This window comes from Notechis scutatus, chromosome 2 (genome assembly GCF_049901735.1).
Source record: "Notechis scutatus isolate UNSWTSFEM ecotype Mainland chromosome 2, rNotScu1.2, whole genome shotgun sequence".
Taxonomy (NCBI): domain Eukaryota; kingdom Metazoa; phylum Chordata; class Lepidosauria; order Squamata; family Elapidae; genus Notechis; species Notechis scutatus.
In genome coordinates, this window is record NC_142010.1 from 241,708,975 (window position 1) to 241,731,879 (window position 22,905).

Here is a 22,905-nt window from a genome sequence, read left to right on the forward strand (position 1 = left end):
TCCAATTGTGTTCCAATTATGGAACAACAGTGAGGTGATTATGGTTCCCCTCGCACATAAATGCTAGTCGCTTCCGGCTCTAGGAAACAACTAGCATGTGTCGATCGAAAGGTCAGCAGTTCAGCGGTTCGAATCCCTAGTGCCACGTAACGGGATGAGCTCCCGTTACTTGTCCAAGCTCGAAAGCACGTAAAAAATGAAAGTAGAAAAATAGGGACCACCTTTGGTGGGAAAATAACAGTGTTCGGTGCACCTTTGGCATTTAGTCATGGCAGCCACATGACCACAGAGACATCTTCGGACAGCGCTGGCTCTTCAGCCTTGAAGCAGAGATGAGCACTGCCTCCTAGAGTCGGGAACAACTAGCGAAGTGAACCTTTACCTTCATCTCACTGAGACCTTTCTCTAAAAGCTCAAGACTGCACTAGACTGTATATAATGGGAAGGAGACATTTTTACACGCATACAAAATGTATGCCAAATCCTGGTGGTGAAAACAACTCCAAAGTTAAGAATGGGAAATGCAAAAAAAAACAAAAACAAAAAATTCAGCTGATCTTCCAGATGAGGACATTAAAGCTATTGCATATCTCTTTGGCACAGGTTTTTTAAGACATACATTTCTTTTAGCCATTTTATTGCTGTAGTACCTAAGGCAAATTGTTTGGTCATTCAATTGCTCCCGAGTAAGCAGGAAAAGGGAAAGTTTGCGAGTGACTTTTTTCCCTAGAGGTTTTATGGATCCTTAACACTAAGGCACACAAAACAATTACAGATATTCCTTGAATATTGTTCAGAGAATTAGATTTGTTCCAACTTCCTCCCAAATGAAACATGATATCTTTTGCAAATTTTTGCAAGGAGAGCCAAGTTCTTTCTAACCACATAGGAAGAAACAACTAAAAAGATAGCAAGAAGGACACCAATTATCTTGCCATCCTGAGGAAGAGGCATAAGACAATTATCAGAAGAACTTCAGCTCCTGATAAGAAACCAACATGTATGGTATAGTTACAGTGATAGACAAAATAGCTAGTGTGCCTCACTGAACGAGAATGCACTCTCTGTTATACTAATGGTGAAGCATCAACTGAAGGGTATACCTGATTTTCAAAACTAAATGGGGGTACTGATAAAGGAGAATATTTGTAGCTCAGGATTGAAATTAGGGGTCCTTAATGGTCTCTGACATTGGCTATTTTCAGATAATAATGTTATTTAGTTTGGGTAATGAAACCAACCAAGCTCAGAGATCACCAAGATGGAGTATCTTTACTCTTCATTTAGCCAAAAGTTTATACAACAATGAAGATAGCCTCGTGCGACCAGCAGACTTTTTGTTCTACACAGGGAATGTAACAATGAACAAGTGCCAGCCTACGGACCGGTGGGGAGGGGGCAGGGGTGGGATTCTACCAGTTCGCACCTATTCGCTAGAACCGGTTGTTAACATTCTAAGCAGTTCAGAGAACTGGTTGTTAGAAGAAATTACTGGCCTAATCCTGTAAGGAAGGCAGGAAGGAAACATTCTGGTGTTGCTTACAGAAACTGCCTCTCCGTTAACCCTTATTACATTCTTGGCAGGAGTAGACTTCCTGTCTCAGGAACTTTTCTGGAATTTTTTATCTCCTTTACTGATACTTTGCTTGTGTGGAGTGACCATTTAAAGTTACAATGGCACTGAAAAAAGTGACTTATGACCCTTTTTCACACTTACGACTGTTGCAGCATCCCCGCAGTCATGAGAGGCCAGGCAAGGAGATGCATGCCTCAATGTGAGTGATATTGAGTTGGCCACGCCCAGCCAATAACATGACCACCTAAGCCACATCCACCCAGTCACATGACCACCAAACAACGCCCACCACCTAAGCCACGCCCACAGAACCGGTTGTTAAAAAATTTGAATCCCATCCCTGGGAGCGGGGATGCAGATGGGTCATAGAAATATTCTTAGTTGCTAAAAAGGGTAACGTATCCTTCCTTGTCATCTGGTTAAAAAAAGGAAAATATTTCTAAAACAAATCCAGACTTCCATGAGATGAAGTCAACATCTGAATAGATATCAACCCAGCAGCAACGAGATCAAATAAGTGAATTAACAGTTTCAACAATAACCATCCACTGTCACATAAAAAGAGTTACATCAGAAACTGTGTGGCAGGGTGAAAATGTATTGCAGTACCCAGCAAACAAAAGCACTGGGGAGCAAGTACCTATATGAATAATTCAGGCAGAATGGTTACCACAACATGGACGGGAGAGAAAGGAAGAAAGAAGATAGAAGACCAACTTTAAGGCAGACCCTGCCATACATCAAAAACATTTTGGAAACAGGAGAATGCACTTCCATGTTCTGCAAGTGGGGATCGCCTACTGCCCAGAGGCTACCATACAAGGACAAATGACGCATTACAAAGATCATTTGAAGGTGGGAGAAACTTTTAATGTAATTTGCCTGATTCCCTGCATGGATTGCCCTGTGACTACGTAGGACAGACAGGAAAGAAGCTAACCACCAGATTGCAAAAACAAAATGAGCGGTTAGATGAAGAGATCCGAATTCATTGGTAGCCTCACATTGCAATGAACTAGGAGATGCTTTCAATTTTGCAGCTACTAAGATTGTTGACCAAGCATGGGCAAAAATAGCCAACAGAAATGACTGACTGAACCCTGGGATATTGGCTCCTGTCAGTTAACAGGAGGGCTTATTTACCACTAGTTTACCAGCTGCTTAGGAGCCGAGGGCATGGCAACACAAGGAAAAAATAATCAACGACTTAATAGCCAGCCATCAATGTCCCAATTAACAACTAAAAGGCACACACAACCAGGCACCACATAAATACTATGCATAGAATATACCCCAGTGCACACATTCAGGAGACAAAGAAGTTCCCTAAGGATGGGCTTCTTGCATGAGCTTGGAAGAATAAACCTCTGGATCTGGTGACCGATTCCGATTGGATCCTGCAACATTATCCTTGGACACATATATTTGCCTTCATTCATAAATCAATTAAGTATCCTATAGCACTTCAGGTAGGAACAAAAATTTGGAGGTAGGATTTCAAGATTTGGGGTGTGAATAATGACCTACAACTAAGTATGAATAAGGGGTATGAATAATTAGTTACAACAATACTGATATACTGACAAAAAGAATAGTTTTGGTTCCAAAGAAAATAGGACAAGATAGGCAAAAAAAAAGAAAAAACAAATTCTCATCCAGAAGGAGGATTTACACTGACAAAATATTTACAGATTTTAGAGTGTCCTTTCTCAAGAAAACTACAGTAATCCTTGCCACAGAGATTGTTTACACAATCACTTCATACTGATAGTGCAGATCAAATTAAAATTGTTATACTGTATTTCATGACTTGGAAACAATACTTCTGCTCTGACCCTCCCGACTTACTTATGTACCTTACTTTTTTCTAGTGCAGTGTTACTCATGTCCACTGAAACATTTAGGTGCACTTCAAAGCAACTTTTCACATACTAAATGTTATCCTATATCTAATTATGTGACCAAAGAAATCAAATCCTGTACTGTATTTTTTTAACTACTTAGTTCTTTTTACAAAGACTCTGCATAAGTCTCTTACATCTATAATTTCCCTGAGATAACTATGGGAGTGGCATAAAAGGCCTGGTAAATAAATAAATACATATATTTTAGTATTTTATGTTTGACTTTTTGATTCCCGGAGACTGCCTGAACAGTTTTCTTGGCAAGCTTTTTCAGAAGTAGATTGTCATTTTCAGATAAGAATCTATATAGTTAGCAAGCATTTCCTTTTCCTCTCCCTCTCCTTCTCTCTCTCCGTCCCTCCCTCTCTCCCCGCTTCCCTCGATCCCTCTCCCAGATGCACTGCAACAGAGCACAAGTGGCACATAAGTAGTAATATGGTATACAGCATTAAAAAGCCCTTTCTTAGTCTGTGTATAAGTGTATGTGTGTGTTGTGTACATTTGCATAAACATACCTATTGTTTCTTCATGTTTTGATGGAATTCTAATAGTAACTTCAGGAGAATATCCAGCACTGTTACGAGCAGTAAAACGGATATTGTAGGCATCCTTTGTCAGGCTGAGAATGACAGGCTCATTATGATTGTATTTTTTTTCAAAAGTAGTGTTGACGTGTTCTGCACTGTATTTGACTTTACAGCCAGTTATTATTCCTGAAGATGGGAATTCTTTATATTCCTGGTCAGTACATAGTAGTAATTAAGAAGAATAAATGATTAAACATGTATAGGACTGGACTCCTCAAAATCTGATGCATGAATAATACACACAATAGTAAAAGAGGCACTTGAAAAGTATTCACCTGTTAGGTGCAGAGTTATAGTTATTCATAGTACCAGGTAATTTTGTACCGTACAAATATGCAAATGTGTAAAACATATTTAAACATTAAAAAAAAGAACCGTTAAATGTTAAATAGAATAAATTAAAAGGCAAACATATTTTTCCCTCCAGTGCCTTTAGCAAATCAATTTCGATCCCATTAAAGCTTTGTTAATTAAAGAGAACAATTTGTTTCCAATTGGAAACTGTTTCTGGGTTTTATGCTCAAAACAGAAAAAAAAATTAAACTTTGATTTTAGGTTTTGATTAATTTGCTGTTATAGAAGTAGTATCTACTAGAAATGTAAAAAAAAAAGTTGAAGTTGAAAGATTTGTTATAGTCTACTGCACTGAAAAAAAATCAGATCAATGCTTTTTTCCCTTCTTTATCCTTATATATTTCTCCTTTCCTTTTATTTTCTGATTTTTGTTTCCTTGTATTTTATAATAAACCTTAATAAAAATATTCCAAAAAAAGCTTCCTTTGGAAAAATTATGCAAAGGACCAGAATCTTAGAAATCAACTTTTTCATCAACTTGAACAGGTTTTTCAGTGATAAAATATTTTACTACTTTATTTTTGACTTTTTGATTCCCGGAGACTGCCAGAACAGTTTTCTTGGCAAGCTTTTTCATTTGTATCTACATCATTTCATACAACCACATCTTCACCAGCTTTCAGGACTAGTAGCCATCCTGTATATTCTCATCAGCAATTGCAAAAAAAGCAACCCCTATATAATCTCTAAAACATTAATCAGTGTAGGATCTTTTTAAACTATTTTTATTTAGACAAAAGTTTATCTTAATCTTTTTAGCCTAAAGCATGATGCTGTGAATATCACCATTTCATTTTAAGAAACCTCAATAAACAGGATTTCTCAGCTTTTGATAAACTTTGAACACCAGCTGTATGTCTTTTATCTTTCTTTTTCTCATTAAGAAAGCTGTACACTTTTGTGAGAAATGAATGCCCTCTTAGATAATCCTTCTCAATTCTTCCCTTCTTTATTCTTAAAATAAACCAGTAAGTCGTTGAAAGGAATTTAGAATAAGAAACTTAAATTCATTCCTTTTCCAAAGTCAATGGATATGAATTATGCTTTCATTGGGAAAGTTAATCCAAGCAAGGAGACAAACTGGACTTTGACTTTAAAGCTTCTGCATATATAATTTTAAGAGTCTACTGAGAAATAAACCATATATTCATTAAAAATAGGAATCTTTAAATGTCTTGATATTTGTTTACCTTCCACAAAAGATGCACACTCCTGTTTCCATTAGGATAAGTTTCAATTACTCTCCATAAGTCTATTTTCAAAGGAGCTGTTAAAAACAAATGAAACAGAATGGTAAAATAGGTAAATAAGTGATTCTTTCAGATCCCTTGGATAGGTATAGCTTCCTTTTTTGTTTGTTCAGTAATGTTTAGTCTTCTCTAATAGCAAACAGATATTGCACTTAACAAGAACACAATGACACTCCGTTTTTGGTTATCCTTCCCAAGAAGGCAATTTCAGCTGTATTCTAGTAACTGAATATGTCAGACCATCATGACTGAATAACTGGAAATACTTAATCCAAATAAAAGAAATCTTTAAAGATCAATGTTAGCCCTTCAAGGTGATGACAAGATGACACCAGAAGAAATACTAGAACTCTTGAAAACTAATGGTGTTTCTCCATTACTTCCTTTCATACCAGAAAGAATCAAGGCAAAGCTACTTTAAGCTCTATTTCTTGTGCTTTTTTGTTTTCCCTTCCTGAGCCATATTCTTTTAATGGCCTTTGCATATTTTCTCCAAGGTCACTTCTGTGCACTCTGCTATTTAAGAAAGAACTGCATCTCACCTGCCAAACAAATTGCTCTAAAGGAAGTCAGTTGGGAAGAAGTGTTCTTGGGAGAATCAGATGACCATAGACTCCAGTACATTACCCCACAATTCCATTTTTGGCTAACTAAGTTGAGTTTGCTGTATATAAACAATATATATGTGCCAATATTTATGCAGGTTTTTAAATAGTTTATAGTTTATCTATTTATTGAAAACATTTATATAGCTATCACTCTTCTAATCAATTCTGGGTATGCCCAAGGAAAAGTGAAAACAATATATCTAACCATATTGAAACTATGAAACTAATGTTAAAATATTAAAAGCAACCAAGACCCTGGCTTCAAGTCAAACATTTAATGTGTAATTATCCAACTTTATCCCAGCATTTGAGGAAAAAGCCAGGTCTTCACAGCTTTACAGAAGGCTAGGAGCCTGCCAAACACCCAGAGAAAGAATATTCCAAAGGGCAAGGGCAGCCATGGAAAAGGTGTACTTCCCAGCTCCCAATAAAAAAATAAATATTTAGAGGAAGGGACAATAAATATTTAGAGGAAGGGACTAGCACAGGGGTGTCAAACTGGATTTCTTGGAGGGCCGGATCAGCATTGTAGTTCTCTTAGGCAGGCCAGCCTGGGTGGGGGGAGACGGGACAGATGCCTCCCGCAGCACCCAGCCACCCAAATGGGGCATGGGGGGGGGTGCGTGAGGCCTTCTGCATTCCATTTTCAGCCTGGATGTCCTCCTGCAGCACCCTGCTGCCAAAACAGGGCACGGGGGGGGGGGGGCACGTGAGACAGAGGCACCATTGGCCGGTTCTTTGCTATTTCCAGGGTGGCCCCATGGGCCAGATTTAAGCACCGCGTGGTTCGGATCCGCATTTGAGTTTGACACCCCGGACTAGGGGCATGCCCACACTATCTGACTTCATAGCACAGGTAGACCTGCTTGTACAACATATAGACTTGTAAAGGTGATGACCAACACCTTGACTTCCACCTGGAAAGGAACTGGAAGCCAATGCAGTTCACACAACTTTATATATGGGCAATCTTAGGGGACTGCATTACTGTGCGTGCTACTCCACTCTAGAATAGTCAAAGTTTCTGGGTGATCTTTGTGGGGAGCCCTATGCAGAGTGCATTACAGTAATCCAAACAGGAGGTTACCAAGGCATGACTGATAGTTCTTTAACCTTTAATAACTATGACTAGAGATGTTTAAATCTGCAAATAAAATCGTTATGCCAAACTTAGTTTTGTTTTTCTTACCTTGTTCTTCCGTTCTGTTTGTTACTCTGTTGCTCCATTCACTCCATTTACCAAACCCATCACCTTTACACCGAACAGCGACTGTATAATTTGTGAAATTCCACAGGCCAGTGAGATTTAAAGATTGATTTCTTTCAAGTATTTTAATGTGGATATTGATGCATTTCTAAAAATAAATATTGTTTCAATTATTATGGTAATAGCTTACAACGAACAACTATTGTACAATTTGTAAAATTCCATAGGTCAGTGAGAGTTAAAGTTTGATTTCTTTCATCTTCTTTCAACTGGACATGGATATATCCTAAAAATAAACAAAACTGTTGTTTTGATAAGCACGGTAAAAAGAATAAATACAAAATTGTAAATAAGGGTTGTCATACATCCTGATTTCCCTAGACAAGAGCTTTTTTTTATCAGCTGATGAAAGCTCAGTCCAGCTAGTAATGGAAAATATTATCTTTATTTATAGAAGAAAAGCTTTTACTTCACTAACTGAGCGTGAGCTGTGGTGGAGGAGGCTTTTTTTTTCTTGTCCTGAATGATAAGAATTGAAGTTCTTCCTTGCCATTTGTCACATTGTATAAATATTACTGACAGATTTGCCTATGGACAGATTTCTGCTGAAGGCATAAACACTTTTGAGCTGCACAATCATCAACATCGAGGCTTTGGTGGCTTCTGATGACTATTCAAATTAATTATTCCACGTTAATTTATTTTCAAACTCTACTCCAAATTTATTTATTCCCCAAATTATTTTTCCTCTTTCCAATTACTCCAATTACTTTCCTTTATTCTATAACATTTAGCACAAATATTTCATTCTTATTTTCTGCTTTTATCCACCTTTTAATCATCCTGTCCATATCAATAATTTAATTCTAAAATTACTTGTATTCATTTTCTATGATTCCTGCATTTTACTAGACTAACCTTCTTCCAACAATCATTCCCCCAATCATCAATGAAAAAGAGGAATGGCATATTTTTAATAAAAGAGCAAAGTTTCATTGTTTAGATGTCTAAAGAGAAAACAAGATCAGCTCTCTATAATTTTATCTTCACCATTGTGGAAGAGTTGGTTGTAAAGGTAAAAACCATGGAAAGAAATGACTACAATATTTGAGGATTCAGCAGGCAACAGAGAAATTGGAGCCCAGTCAAACATCTATAATAGATTTCACTAGAGTTGATATGGCATACAGTTTGTAAATAAATAAAATCAAGCAAGCAATAACTTTCAGGAGAGCCTATTTCAATAATAAAAGATAAGAGAATCAGCAAGATAGATGGACTCAATTATAGCAACAATGGGTGCACTATTGGAGGAGCAGAAAGAGCAGGCTGGGGTCAGATCATCCAAGAAAAAAAAATCTATGTATGTGGTTGTTAACAATGAATACCAGCTTAATGGCACAATATCAAAGCACTAGGCAGGATCCCATAGACAAAATCTTCAGGTCATAAAACACAGGAGGATTGAAAATTGTATATTGGATGTACAATAGTATATCAATGAGGGAGGAAATGACTGTAAGTTAGGAAATACCAATAAAACAACATTTATAGCTCAGGTTTGAAATGAAGGGTGCTGTTCTGACCCAGCCTTCGCAAAAGTAAAAAACAGACTCCCCACAAAGAAAACCCTCTCTTTATTTACACATTGAGTTTGACCCCCCTGGTTTAGAAAATACATTGATCAAATCTGCAGAGATACCATGGTAAGGTGAATAACAACAAGCTCAGAACATGAATGGAGGTCAGAACTAGTATCAAGATTTTGGATCATCTTTACTAGCCAGAATATGGGGGGAAAGACAGCAAGATAAATTTCAGCTGGGATGAGCCTTACATTTGGATTGGAAAATTAAAGGCTTTAATGTAGGAATGGAAAGGAATGTATTGGGAAGTAATATTCAGAAAGAAGATCTGGGTTCTTGGAAGATTACAAGCTGAACATGAGACAATGTCACAATTCATTTGTTAAAAAAAAAACATAAATGCAATCTTAGGCTACATAAACATGTGAAATTCCTATTTGTCTCTCTATTCTGGACTGATCAGACCATACTCAGAATACTGGGTCTGGTTTTAGGCACCAGGTTTTAAGTTAGACACTAACAAAGTGTAACATGCCAGGGGAGAGGAACCATGATGAGAATCGGTTGGAGGCAATGGGTATAGTTCCTTAGGGAAGAGGAAACTACAAGCAGACAAGAAAGCTATTTTCAAGTGTCTCAAGCAATATCATGTAGGTGACATAGCAGAATTATTCCAAGAAACAGGATAATTAAAAAAAACCAGATTTAAATGTATAAAGATACGTCAGCTAAATGTGGGAAGTATAAAGAATAGAATAGAATAGAATAACAGAGTTGGAAAGGACCTTGGAGTCCCACCCCGTGCTTAGGCATTAAACCCTACACTACTTGTCACAAATGGTTATCCAACATCCTTTTAAAAACTTCCAGTGTTGGAGGCAAGTTGTTCCACTGATTAATTGTTCTAACTGTCAGGAAATTTCTCCTTAGTTCTAAGTTGCTTCTCTCCTTGATTAGTTTCCACCCACTGCTTCTTGTCCTGCCCTCAGGTGCTTTGGAGAATAGCTTGACTCCCTCTTCTTTGTGGCAGCCCCTGAGATATTGGAACACTGCTATCATGTCTCCCCTGTAGTGTAATCAGACTCCGGGCTCATACTCCGGGCCCATGTGGTGGACATGCCCAAAAGCAAAAACATATCGGACAAAAATACATACTTGGATAGAAAAAATGATAAAGGAACACATAGATTTAAAACCAGAAATATTTCTGTTGGGTATCATACCAGAAAAATATTTAAAAAGAACTATGTATTTAATACTACATGCATTAACAGCGGGCAGAATTTTATTTGCACAACATTGGAAAATACTAGAATGTGCAGAAATGGTAGATTAACACTTGAAATTAAAGAGAAGAAAGATACAGATTATTTTGAAACATGGGATTCATTAAATAACAGAAACAGAAGTTAGAATATTTAAAAGTATAAGCAAAGGATTAATTTTATCATGAGGGTTTATTATGATATGTTTATTATCAATATGATTTAGTATTAACAATTAACTATTAATATTATGTTGAGAAAATACCGTTATGATATGATCACTACTAAGGAACATTATGATGATGATGACTGTTGCTCAAACTGTAACCGACAACACACTGCTTATATGGACATTGAACTTGTTGCTCTTTCTTTATATAGTAATTTTTTTTTGGAAAAAAACAGATTTAAATTACAAGGAAATAGATTTTAGGAAAAAATTTCCTAAAGGTATTTGAAGAAAGGCTGGATGGCCATTTCATAGGAATGATCTAATAATGGATTCCTGCACTGGACGGACAGGTGGACTTTATAATTTCCAAGATTGGTTGGTTCCTACTTTTACATTCTATGATATTCTAGTTTCCAGCTTACTACCATAAGCCTATTATCACATCACAAATGCTAAACACATAATGTCTCCTCATCTAATATTTGAGTGGAGTTGATCTTCATTCAAAGGCATCCAGAGGGGAGAAAGAGACAAATACTAACATATTCATCATGATACACTTGTGTCAGATATTATGATGCAAACAAACATATTACCTCATTTAGCTTGTTCGGAACACCACTATTTTTATTCTCACTTGGGGATGAAATTAAAATACTTGGGAGCCTCATTTTCAATGACATCATCTAAGAAACTACTTACTTCTGCCATCATCTAAGAAACTTAAGAATCTATTTTTAATTGATTTGTTAAAACATATATCAATTAAAATTTGTCTTACAGAAATATCTTTTGTTGTGGCTTGGTAGCAAATCTGGCATAGAAAAGGATCATAACTTGGTTCTTTTGGGTTTCTTCTCAGGTCAACTCTTAGCATTTCCTTCATCCCTTCTACTTTCAGTATTTCAGGAGGACCAGGTTTCACTAGAATTGAGAAATGAGTGGTAAACTTTCAGAGTTTAACATACAATTTAACTATAGTCAGCAACAGAAAACATCCTAATTTAGGGTAAAACAACTAGACAGGAAACCCAGGTCTGTAGCAATAATTCCTAAGAACTATACAAAGTGACCAAATTCACCTTGCACAAAGATGTATCAACTAAGGACTGCAATATTTTTATCTGTGTTCTGCCTAGTATTCCAGATATCCATAGAGAAATGCCATTCAAATCTATAGTTAAATCCCACTCAGGGTTTTAGAAATCAAGTGGTCACAGATATCCAGGAATGAATTATCATACTTCATCTCAACACAACTAGAGCAGTGGTCGCCAACCGGTGGGCCGTGGCCCACTGGTGGGCTGTGAGAAAATTTGATGGGCCACAGAGAAATCTCACCCCCAGAGCACCCCCGAAAGCAATTAATCCAGTCTGCGCAGAAACACAAGGCTGCGCCGCCCACACGGCCTGCGGGAACCCTCCCCGCCCACTCACTCCTTACCCAATAAACTTGCCTGCTAAATTTCTATTTTTCCTTTTTCTGACCATCATCTGTTCTGCTGTGCCGGGAGATTTAGATTAGCTAGGAAGCAGGAAATGGTTGGATTTCTTGCTTTCTAGCTAGTTTTTAGATCTTCGGCTCTGCTTGAACCTTAGGATTGAAGGTTTGCTTGCAAGCAAATTTGAGAGACTGAGCTAGCTGATGGCAGATAGGGAGATCACTGAATGATTCTGTGAGCAACTCAATCTGTCTGCTTTGCCTGATTTTGGGTCAAAGTTGCTCTTTCTTTTAAATAAAAAATTCCGTATTTACATGCATGGAGTGTTGTGAGTTAATTTTGTGAGTTTGCTTGCAAACAAATTTTATCTGACAGACTGAGCTAGCCAATGGCAGATAGATAGATTTCTGAATGAATCTGTGATTCTGTGAGCAACTCAATCTGCCTGTCTGCTTTGCCTGATTTTTGGGTAAAAGTTGCTCTTTTTTTATAAAAAAATTCAATATTTATATAAATATTTATAATATTTACATACAAGCCTGGCCCAGTCAGTCACATGACCACCAAGCCACATCCACAAATTAGGCCTCACCCACAGAACCAGTTAGTGGTCCCTGGGATCTAAAATTATGAGTTTGGTGGTCCCTGAGGTCCAAAAGGTTAGCGACCCCTGAACTAGAGAATGCAATCAAGTAAAAATTGGCAAGACTGTAAATGGAGTGTTGAAATATAAACCCTGTCCCATTTGAATGGGCAAATGGTGCTCGTACCAAAAAGATAGATCTTGCATCATAGACTGCTTTTGCAGGAACTGTTGCATCAACTCCTTCATTTCACAATTGCAACAATAACAAACTATCAAATCTTTCCATGGGGACAAACAATACATTTAATGTATTTTGAACATCACATCTGTACTCAATAAATTATAAACTTAATTGAAGCATAATAATTTCAAATATAAAATAATAATCTTTCCAATCCATCCATCTTTTCAAATTGGATTGGGGAGGCACACTTTCCCTTAAATCTTACTATCCAGGTGAACCTTGGAGGCATGTATTTTCCGTAGACATGCTACCTTATGGAACCACTGCCCCCATGATTTTGGCATTTTGGCTTTTGACATCAAGTCCTAACACTTTATCCATATGCTGAGATAGAATGAGAATATCTGGAACTGGTTGTGAGGCATCCCAAGGGGATGTTTGAGATGCTGCGTTTCATTCTTATGGTTTCTGATTTTATAATTATTGGTTTTATTGTTGAGAACTACCAAAATTCCGTTTAAGAAGAGGGGTCACACAAATATTTTAAATGAAGAAATACATGATAAATAAAGGAGAATATTTGTAGTCAGAGTTGAAATGAGGGATCATTGGTGCTCTCTGACCTTGACTGTTTTCTTGCAGATGTTTCATTACCCAAACTAGGCAACATCATCAGTGCTAGTAAGGAGTGGGATTTGCTCTCAATTTATATTCTAGTGGCTTGCCTTGTCAGCATTGGTGGGAGTGGTCTTGGAGGTTCTTTTGGGGTTATTAGCTTGTTTGGCAGTACTGTTTGGTGAATTGTTTATTTGTTGATTGTTGGTCTGATGTTAAACTTGGAGTTAACCTATGCTCATCTGGATGTTGTTTGCTGATGGGCAAGTATTTTGCTCTTTTTGTTCCCTTTTTGGCTTGTTGACTTTCAACTGGAAAATGTGACCATTCTAGACCAAGCCAAGTCCAAAAAAGCTAGAGAATTTCTAGAAGCCTGGCATTCTGACAAATTAACCATCAATAGACATATAGACATAAACAAAATACATACTGTGCAAAAGAGACAATCAGCAAGCCAAAAAGGGAGCAAAACCCAAAATACTTCTCCACCAGCAATCAACACGCAGATGAGCACAGATTAACTCCAAGATTAATATCAGACCATCAAAAATACCCCAATCAAGGAACTGCCAAACAAGCTAACAGTAAACAGCTCAACCAAAGTACATCCAAGACCACCCCTATCAATACTGATGGAATAAGCCACTGGAATATAAACTGAGAGCAAGCCCTCTCAATACTAGCACTGATGATGTTACCTAGTTTGAGTAATGAAATGTCTACAAGAAAACAAGCTCAGAAAGCATTGAGGATCCCTCACAAATAAATATTTTATTAAGTCAAGAGTTGACTTACATATATCTTTCATATGTTGGGAAGTCAAGTTGAATGTTTCTCCAACGAGTTGTACTTTGACTTGTTTAACAACACTCATAAATGGAATGTATTTTGCTATACATGAACCATTTTCCATTGTACCGTTATTTGTTTTACTTTCCTCATTGCTGAAATAAGTAAAGAAAAGTAGATTGTTATATTTTAAAAAATCTGAATTAAAAAAGTCAAAAGTCAAGAATTTTATCATGAACCAATCATAGAGATTTGTTTTAGACCTGACATAATTTAGGAAAAAAATAAGCACAAAAAATAATGTCCCCAAAACTGCTAAGGTCGAAGTAGAAGTAATAACTAAAGATTGTGTCATCTTGTTCAAAACAGAATTGCAATTGGTAATTAAAACAAGTTCTAAATAAAGCCAAATATTACGTGACCAACACTGTAGCAGGCAGAAAGTAAAGCAAGACCAGCATGGAAGGAAGGTTAGCAAGGATGCTAACCAGGGGTGGGATTCAAATGTTTTAACCGGTTCTGTGGGTGTGGCTTAGGTGGTGGGTGTGCTTTGGTGGTCATGTGACTGGGTGGACATGGCTTGGTGGTCATGTTAATGGCTGGGCTTGGCCAACTCAATATCACTCACATCGAGGCACACATCTCCTCGCCTGGCCTCTCATGACTGTGGGAATGCTGCAACAGTCATAAGTGTGAAAAATGGTCATGTCACTTTTTTCAGTGCCATTGAAACTTTGAATGGTCACTCCACACAAGCAAAGTACCAGCAGAGTACTTTGTACAGAGTACTAAAAAACTCCAGAATCATTCCTGAGACAGGAAGTCTAGTCTTGCCAAGCATGTAATAAGGGTTAATGGAAAGGCAGTTTCTGTAAGCAACACCAGAATGTTTCCTTCCTGCCTTCCTTACAGGATTAGGCCAGTAATTTCTTCTAACAACCGGTTCTCCGAACTGCTTAGAATGTTAACAACTGGTTCTAGCGAATAGGTGCGAACTGGTAGAATCCCACCCCTGATGCTAACTGAGCTAACAGGAATTAAAGACTTCTAGATTCATCCTTTAGTTATCAGGTATGTTTAACTCATGAGAAGTGTCTTTCTGAATGCAGCATTACATACAAGTTCTATTTCTTAAGTAAGCATTTTGCCTGGTTACCCCGGGAATTTCTTTCCTCTGATATTTTCTTTCCTAAGAGGTAAGTAAGATTCCACCAATAGTTCCATGTGAAGACTGGAAGGTCCTTGTCACCTGACCTTTTTTTTCTAACAGAAGCAAACCTCTATTATATATACAGTAATAGGCTGTGCAAAACTTGAAGCAACGTCTGGCTGCCGTGTTAGGCTGGATAAGAAGCAATAAAAGAAAGATGGTCATCCCAAGGGACCAAACATCTGCTAAAACTCGTAAAGTCCTCCTAGAAGAAGTCTACATTCAGCCCAGCCCAAAGTCTGGGAAAAGAATCAGGTCTCCAAAGCAAAATTAACGGACAACAGGCTTTCAGATCTTGACATCTCTGGGAAGATGTTTTCCATAAAGGAGCCTCTCTGACAGAAGATGCGCCTCAGATGACATTGTTTAATGGATGGGACCTGGAGCATGCCAATTCTGTTTGACCTCACAGGACAGGCAGCAGCAACAGAGAAAAGGCAAACTCTCAAATGAATAATCTCTACACTGTATAGATGATGGTCATCAGTTGATTCCACCCCATAATCACCATTCCAATTGCCACTTACTTTTCTATGGTAACAAACCAGCAGTTTGTACCACTGGGTAGTTCTCTTCCAGACGTCCAGCTACAATTAAGAATGTCGTTGTAATAATAAATGCAAGAAATGATTTCAGGTTTCTGTGGCGAGGCTGTAATTAAGTGGAACAAAAGAAAAACTGTCATCAGGCATTATTTAATTGCTTTATGGTCTTCTAAATATTAAACGCACAAGTATTTATCTGAGTAATTTTCTTCATTTTATCTTCAAACAATAACCTGTGAGGTATGTTGAGCTAGAACAGGGGTGTCAAAAGTGCGCCGTCACGGCAGCATCACATGACGTATCGTGACTTTTTCCCCCTTCTCTAAACCGGAGGTGGGTGTGGCCAGCACGTGATGCATCCAGCCTGTGGGCTGCAGGTTTGACAGCCCTGAGCTAGAGAAAAAGAGTGACCCAAAGCTATTCGGTCAATTTCCATGACTGAGGGGAGACTCTTCAGTTCATTACTTTACACTGGCTCCTTTCATTTCTAAAGGGAGATCTGTTTTAAATAACTACGGCTAGCTTTTAAATTATACTGTAACTCTTACTATAATCCCACTGTTTTCATTAGGAAATAATATTGTTCCACGTCTATCAGCTTTGAATTATCTTTGGATATCAAGATTTATCTGTATTCTGTTAAAGAGGATAAATGACATACAGTACAAAGGGTTCATGCACATAAACATTTTTCACTGTGCCAATGAAAATCTTCCTTCTGCCCCAATTAGCTCCAAGAAATAAATTCCAAATATCAAAAATATTATTAGCCTTTACCAGGGATTCAATTAAATAAAATTGCAAAATTTAAACTGTTTAAGGCAATCCTTGTTTAGCAACCTCAATTGGGATCTGCAACTCAGTTGCTGAGTGAAGTGGTCCTTAAATGGAAAATCACATGACACCCAAATAGGCTTTCTCCCTTCGCTCTCTTTTGAAAAGTTCACCAGGGTACTGGGATAATTAGACAGAAGGGAATTAATACATACATTTACATTCATTTCAAAGGAAGGGGTTACCAAAAAAAAAATAAGCAGGCACACAATGAGAAATGCACATCCAAAGGTATGCACTACAGCTGGCTGTTGGTCTACTGCAGAGGTCTCCAAACTTGTCAACTTTAAGACTTGTGGACTTCAATTCCCAGAATTCTCCAGCCAGCTGGGAGTTGAAGCCCACAAGACTTAAAGTTGACAAGTTTGGGGACCCCTGGTCTACTGCATGGCCCCAAGTCACTTAGAAGGCAGACAAAGCCCATGGTGTGAAACCAAGTAGTCCTGTCAATTACAGGTACAGCTGCGGCTAACTAAGGTCACAGAGTTGAGCTTGTTTATCTGCAGTTGGAAACTTTTGGGGAAGTGCTGGGCTGCAAAGAAAAAACAACTCAGGAAACCATCAGTGTTTAAGCAATATCTCCACTCTGCGAGTGAGGATAGGAGAAAAAGATCACAACAGGCATAGGACAACACACACTGACTGACTGAACATGTGACTGAGACTGAGACTGACACTGCTGAGGCCTTGGTTGTGAAATTATCGGGGTGGGTGGGTTCAGCACTATTGTAGCTTTGAACATTTGCTACAGAAGGCCTATACAAGGACTACCTGTAAAGGTAGTGCTTGACTTACAACCGGTTGCTTAATGGCAAAACTGCCTATTTGGGAGAGTTACTTTGCACTTTTGACTGCCATAAAACTATCATAAGAAACAGTCAAAAAAGTTGGGTCTGCTCATGTGATGCCTCGACTTATGACCACAATGATTTATGACTGGAATTCCAGTCATAACTGGGGTCGTGAGTCAAGGACTACCTCTGTTTTTAGCCTCAATCTTACTAGAAAGATACACCACCAACTTTTATGCTACCTGATCCTAACAGTTCTAAAAATTAAATATCACCATTTTCTCCAAATTTATTTAGCATTGCAACCCAATGGTAGGAAATATATAAAAGATTCAATTTACCAGTTAAGCAGAATTTGCAAAGTATTGTCAAGTTCCAAAGCAAAGAAAGGAATGCTTTAATTTGGCTCATTTTGCAAAGGCTGGACATTCTGTAATAAAATGTAAGGTTTTCTTGTTAGATTCTTTTGCACAAAATGTTAGTAGTTCTCTGCCTATTGAATTCATAAAACCCCAGCATTTATAACAATCACACAAAACATAAGATAGTATTCTATATACATACAATATACCACAATTGTTCTAATCCCCTCCCCCCAATTTCTTATTCGTGGGTTGGAATAATAAAAATAATAATAAAAAATAATAATAAAAGTCTCCTGTAATATTTACGACGTACTGTATTTTATTAAATATGATTAAATATTAGAATGAAAATTAAGTCGTTTAATATACAGAATTATCTTAATTGAATTTCAAGTTATGGCAAGTGGGAGGGAACAGTAAATATTGTGCCTCACTTTCCCGCAAGATAATAATTTGTTACTAATACCATGTATGTATTACAAGGGCAGGATCTGAAAAAGAGCTCTGATTATTAATTGATGATCATCTTCACAGGAATACAACATGCTTCCTATGGTCTTGTAGAACATTTAATGAATATATTATTGTATGTGAGTCATTAGGTAACATTAGATTTAATTATATATAGCTGGAATCAAGATATTGTCACAGTTGCTGTCCTTCTATCTGAGAACAGAACTTCTGATTTTACTACTTAGTTGACACGTTTAGATTTTTTTTTATCCCTCCTTTATTATTTTTACAAATAATTCAAGACAATCTTACAGAAGCCACACATCATTACATACCACAACATAGGTACAAATAAATTACATGGCAATGGCCAATAATAACATGGTATCAAGAATATATCTTAACCTTCTTCCTTCAGCATTAGGGCATACTATTTAAGATTTTGGCCAAGAGAAACAGAGGCAGCTAGAATTTGATAAAGAAAAGGAATAGGTCTTTTGCCGCAAAATGTTTAATTTAACACAGCTTTACATGAGTCTTTCATTATTGAAAGTAGCCTTTTTTCCACATTCAGTCTTTATCTATAGCAATAGTAATAGCACTTAGACTTATATACCGCTTTACAGTGCTTTACAGCCCTCTCTAAGCAATTTACAGAGTCACCATATTGCCCCCAAGAATTTGGGTGCTCATTTTACCCACCTCGGAAGGATGGAAAGCTGAGTCAAACTTGAGCCTGGTGAGATTTGAACTGCTAAATTGCAGGCAGCCGGCAAGCAGCAGCAGTAGTCTGAAGTACTGCACTCTAACTAACTACTCTAACTACTGCGCCACCACGGCTCATCTATAATGAGTCCTCCTTCAGTCTTCAGATACTCCCCCATGGGGCTGACTTACCAGTTACAATTACTTGTACTTTGGGGTAATAGAGAATTGGCAGTGGCAATCTTCAATATAACTTGTCTATTTATGATAAGTGTCAGAAGACAACATAAAGAACCTTGTATCCTAAAGGAGAGCTATTTTTTCCCAGATTTTTTTTAAGTTTGAAAGCTCTACGCAAATTGTTCTGGAGCTGCAAAATGGATAGGGTATTAGAGGTTTTGAGTGTTTTTTTAATGACTTGCTTTCACAAGCTGCTTTGGAGATAATTCAATTAAAAATTCATATTTCCAAAATCAATAAATAGAACTTTCTATAGTTTATTAGAACATACTGAGGCCACTTTAATTAATGTAACTTGCGGAAATTCTGTCCAACAGTTGGAACATTTTATGTGGGCTTTGCTAATAATAATGTCTCCTTGTTTTCAATGTCCTTCAGTTCTTAGAGTACTACTGGTGTTCATTGACACAAATAAACAAAAGAATATTCTTAGGGACTGATTTTTCCTGGCAAATACATGCAGGAAACACTATTTATTTTCTCTTTAAAAGCCTTGGTCCCTTTGTCCTTTTTCAGACAGTTTTTCTCCACCTCTTTCAGAAGGTGTATTGTCTCCAAATCATTGGGAAATAAAATTAATTGATATTAATACTGTGTAAGACTTCTGAATTGCTTAATTATGTAGTATCTTCCAGAAATGAAACAATGGCTATAATTGTTACACTAAACCCGTGTTGGGGAACCTATGCCATGCGTGCCAGAAGTGGCACGCAGAGCCATTTCCCCGGCACGCGAGAGGTCGCCCGGAAGAGCCCCACTGCGCATGCACATGCATGTGGTGCCACCCTACAGCTGATTGTTGGGTATCTGGCGTGCATGCGCAGGGGGCAGAGGGGGGTGCAGGGGACTGCATGCGCATGTGCAGGGATGCACTGCACACGAGGGGATCGTGCGCACACGCACAAATGCACTGTGCGTGAGGGCAGAATCGCGCATGCATGCACAGATGCATGGTGCGCAAGGGGGAATTACGTGCGCATGCGCAGAGATGCGTGGCGCATGAGGGGGAATCGTGCACGCATGCGCAGGAGCCATGGGGGTCCAGCACTCATTGCCTTCTGGGTGCTGGCACGCAAGGGAGCACAAACGAGGGCGCATGCAATTATCGGCATGGGAGCCAAAAAAGGTTAGCCACCACTACGCTAAACCATCATTTCAAATCAGAATTATTACAGATTGTACTTTATAATCTCTTACTTTATAATTATAACCATCATTTACAATACTAATTTACCACAGAAAAGCAAACTATGGTTTGCCAATTGTCATATAGTGCCAAATTATTTCAACTTATTTGTATTGTACTTTGGTAACACTTCAGAAATTACCTAAGTGGTTTATCTCAAATAATATATGTTTTCTGAGTACATATTTATGTTATAAAATTGTAATATAAAATATTTCCCCATTAGAGCAGCAGAATAATAATAATTTAGGAAATGGAAAAAAAGTTTATTGAGATTCTCCTCTTAACAGAACATCATAAACTGATATCAGCAATTCAGTCAAATTTCACCTTAAAAGGAACTCAAATTGGATATAAGAAATCTCAAAAGTCATCTATTTGTAGATATTATTTGTTTTAAAAAAACAAATTCCACATCCAAAATGAAAACATACAACTTAGAACTGCCAAATTTGAAAAACACTGTTCTAAACTAATAGTAATTTTAATTCTAGGACAAATTTCGGGTGTTTATAGGAGCCCCTTTTAATATGCCTTTTCCCCTTTCTTGTGCAAAAAAGGACAAGCTAGTTTAAGTCAAAAAAAGATACATAAAACTCATAGGACTTTTATTAAATTTCTGCTAGCTAGAAAGAATTGTGTTAGCTACCAAATTCATATATAGTTTAAGAGCTGATCTTTTACTCTTTTCAGCATATGGAAAACTTTAGAGAAATCCCCAACATAATTTATTTCTAGTACAAAAAGTCCTAATTCCCCAGAATTACAGAGACTATGAGGGAAGTAGGTCTTTTTTGTACTAGAAATAAATAATGATTGTGGGCGTCCATAGCCTGAGATTCTGTTGTGGGACTTCAGCAGTCAAGCTGTCCTTGCTTTATTATTGATTGATTGATTGATTCTGTCAATTGCTTACAAGATAATAGGTATAAGTAAAAACATAATTATGAATACATGGATACATATAAGAAAAATAAAAAATAAAAGAAACAATAGGACAGGGACCTTAGGCACGTTGGTGCGCTTATACACGCCCCCTACAGACCTCTTAGGAAAGGGGGTGAGGTCAATAGTAGACAGTCTAAGCTCTAAGGTTAAAGTTTTTGGGGTTTGGGGAAGAAACCACAGAGTCAGGTAGAGTATTCCAGACATCGACCACTCTGCTGAAGAGATGGGAAGGTGAGGGGTTTTTGTTGTTGTTGTTTGTTTGTTTTTTCGCTCTGGAAGAACTGTGGGCCACTTAACTGCCTATTCCATTTGCCATCCAGGGTTTGCCCAGAGAAATGGAAAGGGAAACTTTTTACCTAGTGCAAGTCCCTGGCTCCCCTACTGGTCCTGAAAATCAGTGGCAGGGACCTAGGGGGTATGCTCATGAGACCTTCAGGGATGACTGGGGTGAGATAAGCCAAGCTGATCTCCAAAGGCTACACTGCAGATTGTTGGACCTAGGTCTGTGATGGCGAACCTATGGCATGCATGCCAGAAGTGGCACGCAGATCTCTCTCTGGGCGCGTGAAGTGTTGCCCCAGCTCAGCACTGCCGCACATGTGCATGCACGCCTCCCACTGGCCAGCAGGTCTTTGGGTCTCTGCCGTGTATGCGCAGGGGCTGGGGTGGGGGGTGCATGCACAGGGTGGGGTGCATAGATGGGGTGGGGTGCATGCACGGGGGCACATGTACTGCATTTTGGGGATGTGCACATGCACTTTGGGCACTCGGTGCTGAAAAAGTTAACCATCACTGAGTCCTAGGTTGTGTCAGCCAAAAGGAAAAACATTCTTTTGGAACCAGGGGTGGGATTCAAATTTTTCAACAACCGGTTCTGTGGGCGTGGCTTAGTTGGTGGCATGGCTTGGTGGTCATGTGACTGGGTGGGCGTGGCTTGGTGGTCATGTTATTGGCTGGACGTGGCCAACTCAATATCACTCACTTTGAGGCACGCATGTTCTTGCCTGGCCTCTCATAACTGTGGGGATGTTGCAAGAGTCGTAAGTGTGAAAAACGGTCATAAGTCACTTTTTTTCAGTGCCATTGTAACTTTGAATGGTCACTCCACACAAGCAAGGTACCAGCAAAGGAAGGAAAAAAAACTCCAGATAAGTTCCTGAGACAGGAAGTCTAGTCCTGCCAAGAACGTAATAAGGGTTAACGGGGAGGCAGTTTCTGTAAGCAACACCAGAATGTTTCCTTCCTGCCTTCCTTACAGGATTAGGCCAGTAATTTCTTCTAACAACCAGTTCACCAAACTGCTTAGAATGTTAACAACTGGTTCTAGCGAATAGGTGCGAACTGGTAGAATCCCACCCCTGGTGTTACATCTCTAATACTAATCAAATAATCGTAATAAACTTCCAAATCTAGTTATCACTTCTGCTATCTATTCATTGTTAGATGCGTAAATACTTTTAAAGAGGGGAAAAAAATCAGAAAAAAATGATTGCATACACAGTA

General features: G+C 38.1%; 1 protein-coding gene across 5 annotated transcripts in view; it reads right to left on the minus strand.

The window, feature by feature from the left end:
* IL31RA (interleukin 31 receptor A) overlaps positions 1-22,905 on the minus strand; it is a 38,877-nt gene that overhangs the window by 14,139 nt on the left and 1,833 nt on the right. For 3 of the 5 annotated variants that reach the window (XM_087958414.1, XM_087958412.1, XM_087958413.1), the window contains exons 2-8: positions 17,847-17,935; positions 15,863-15,986; positions 14,132-14,280; positions 11,291-11,433; positions 7,469-7,634; positions 5,612-5,688; positions 3,996-4,218 (exon numbers count right to left, since the gene is read on the minus strand). In XM_087958414.1, coding sequence (XP_087814540.1) covers positions 3,996-4,218; positions 5,612-5,688; positions 7,469-7,634; positions 11,291-11,433; positions 14,132-14,280; positions 15,863-15,986; positions 17,847-17,934 — 970 coding nt within the window. In that variant the 5' untranslated portion in view covers position 17,935. Of the gene's footprint in view, positions 1-3,995; positions 4,219-5,611; positions 5,689-7,468; positions 7,635-11,290; positions 11,434-14,131; positions 14,281-15,862; positions 15,987-17,846; positions 17,936-22,905 lie in introns of those variants that run through there. The other 2 variants (XM_087958415.1, XM_087958416.1) reach the window with 2 other exon arrangements.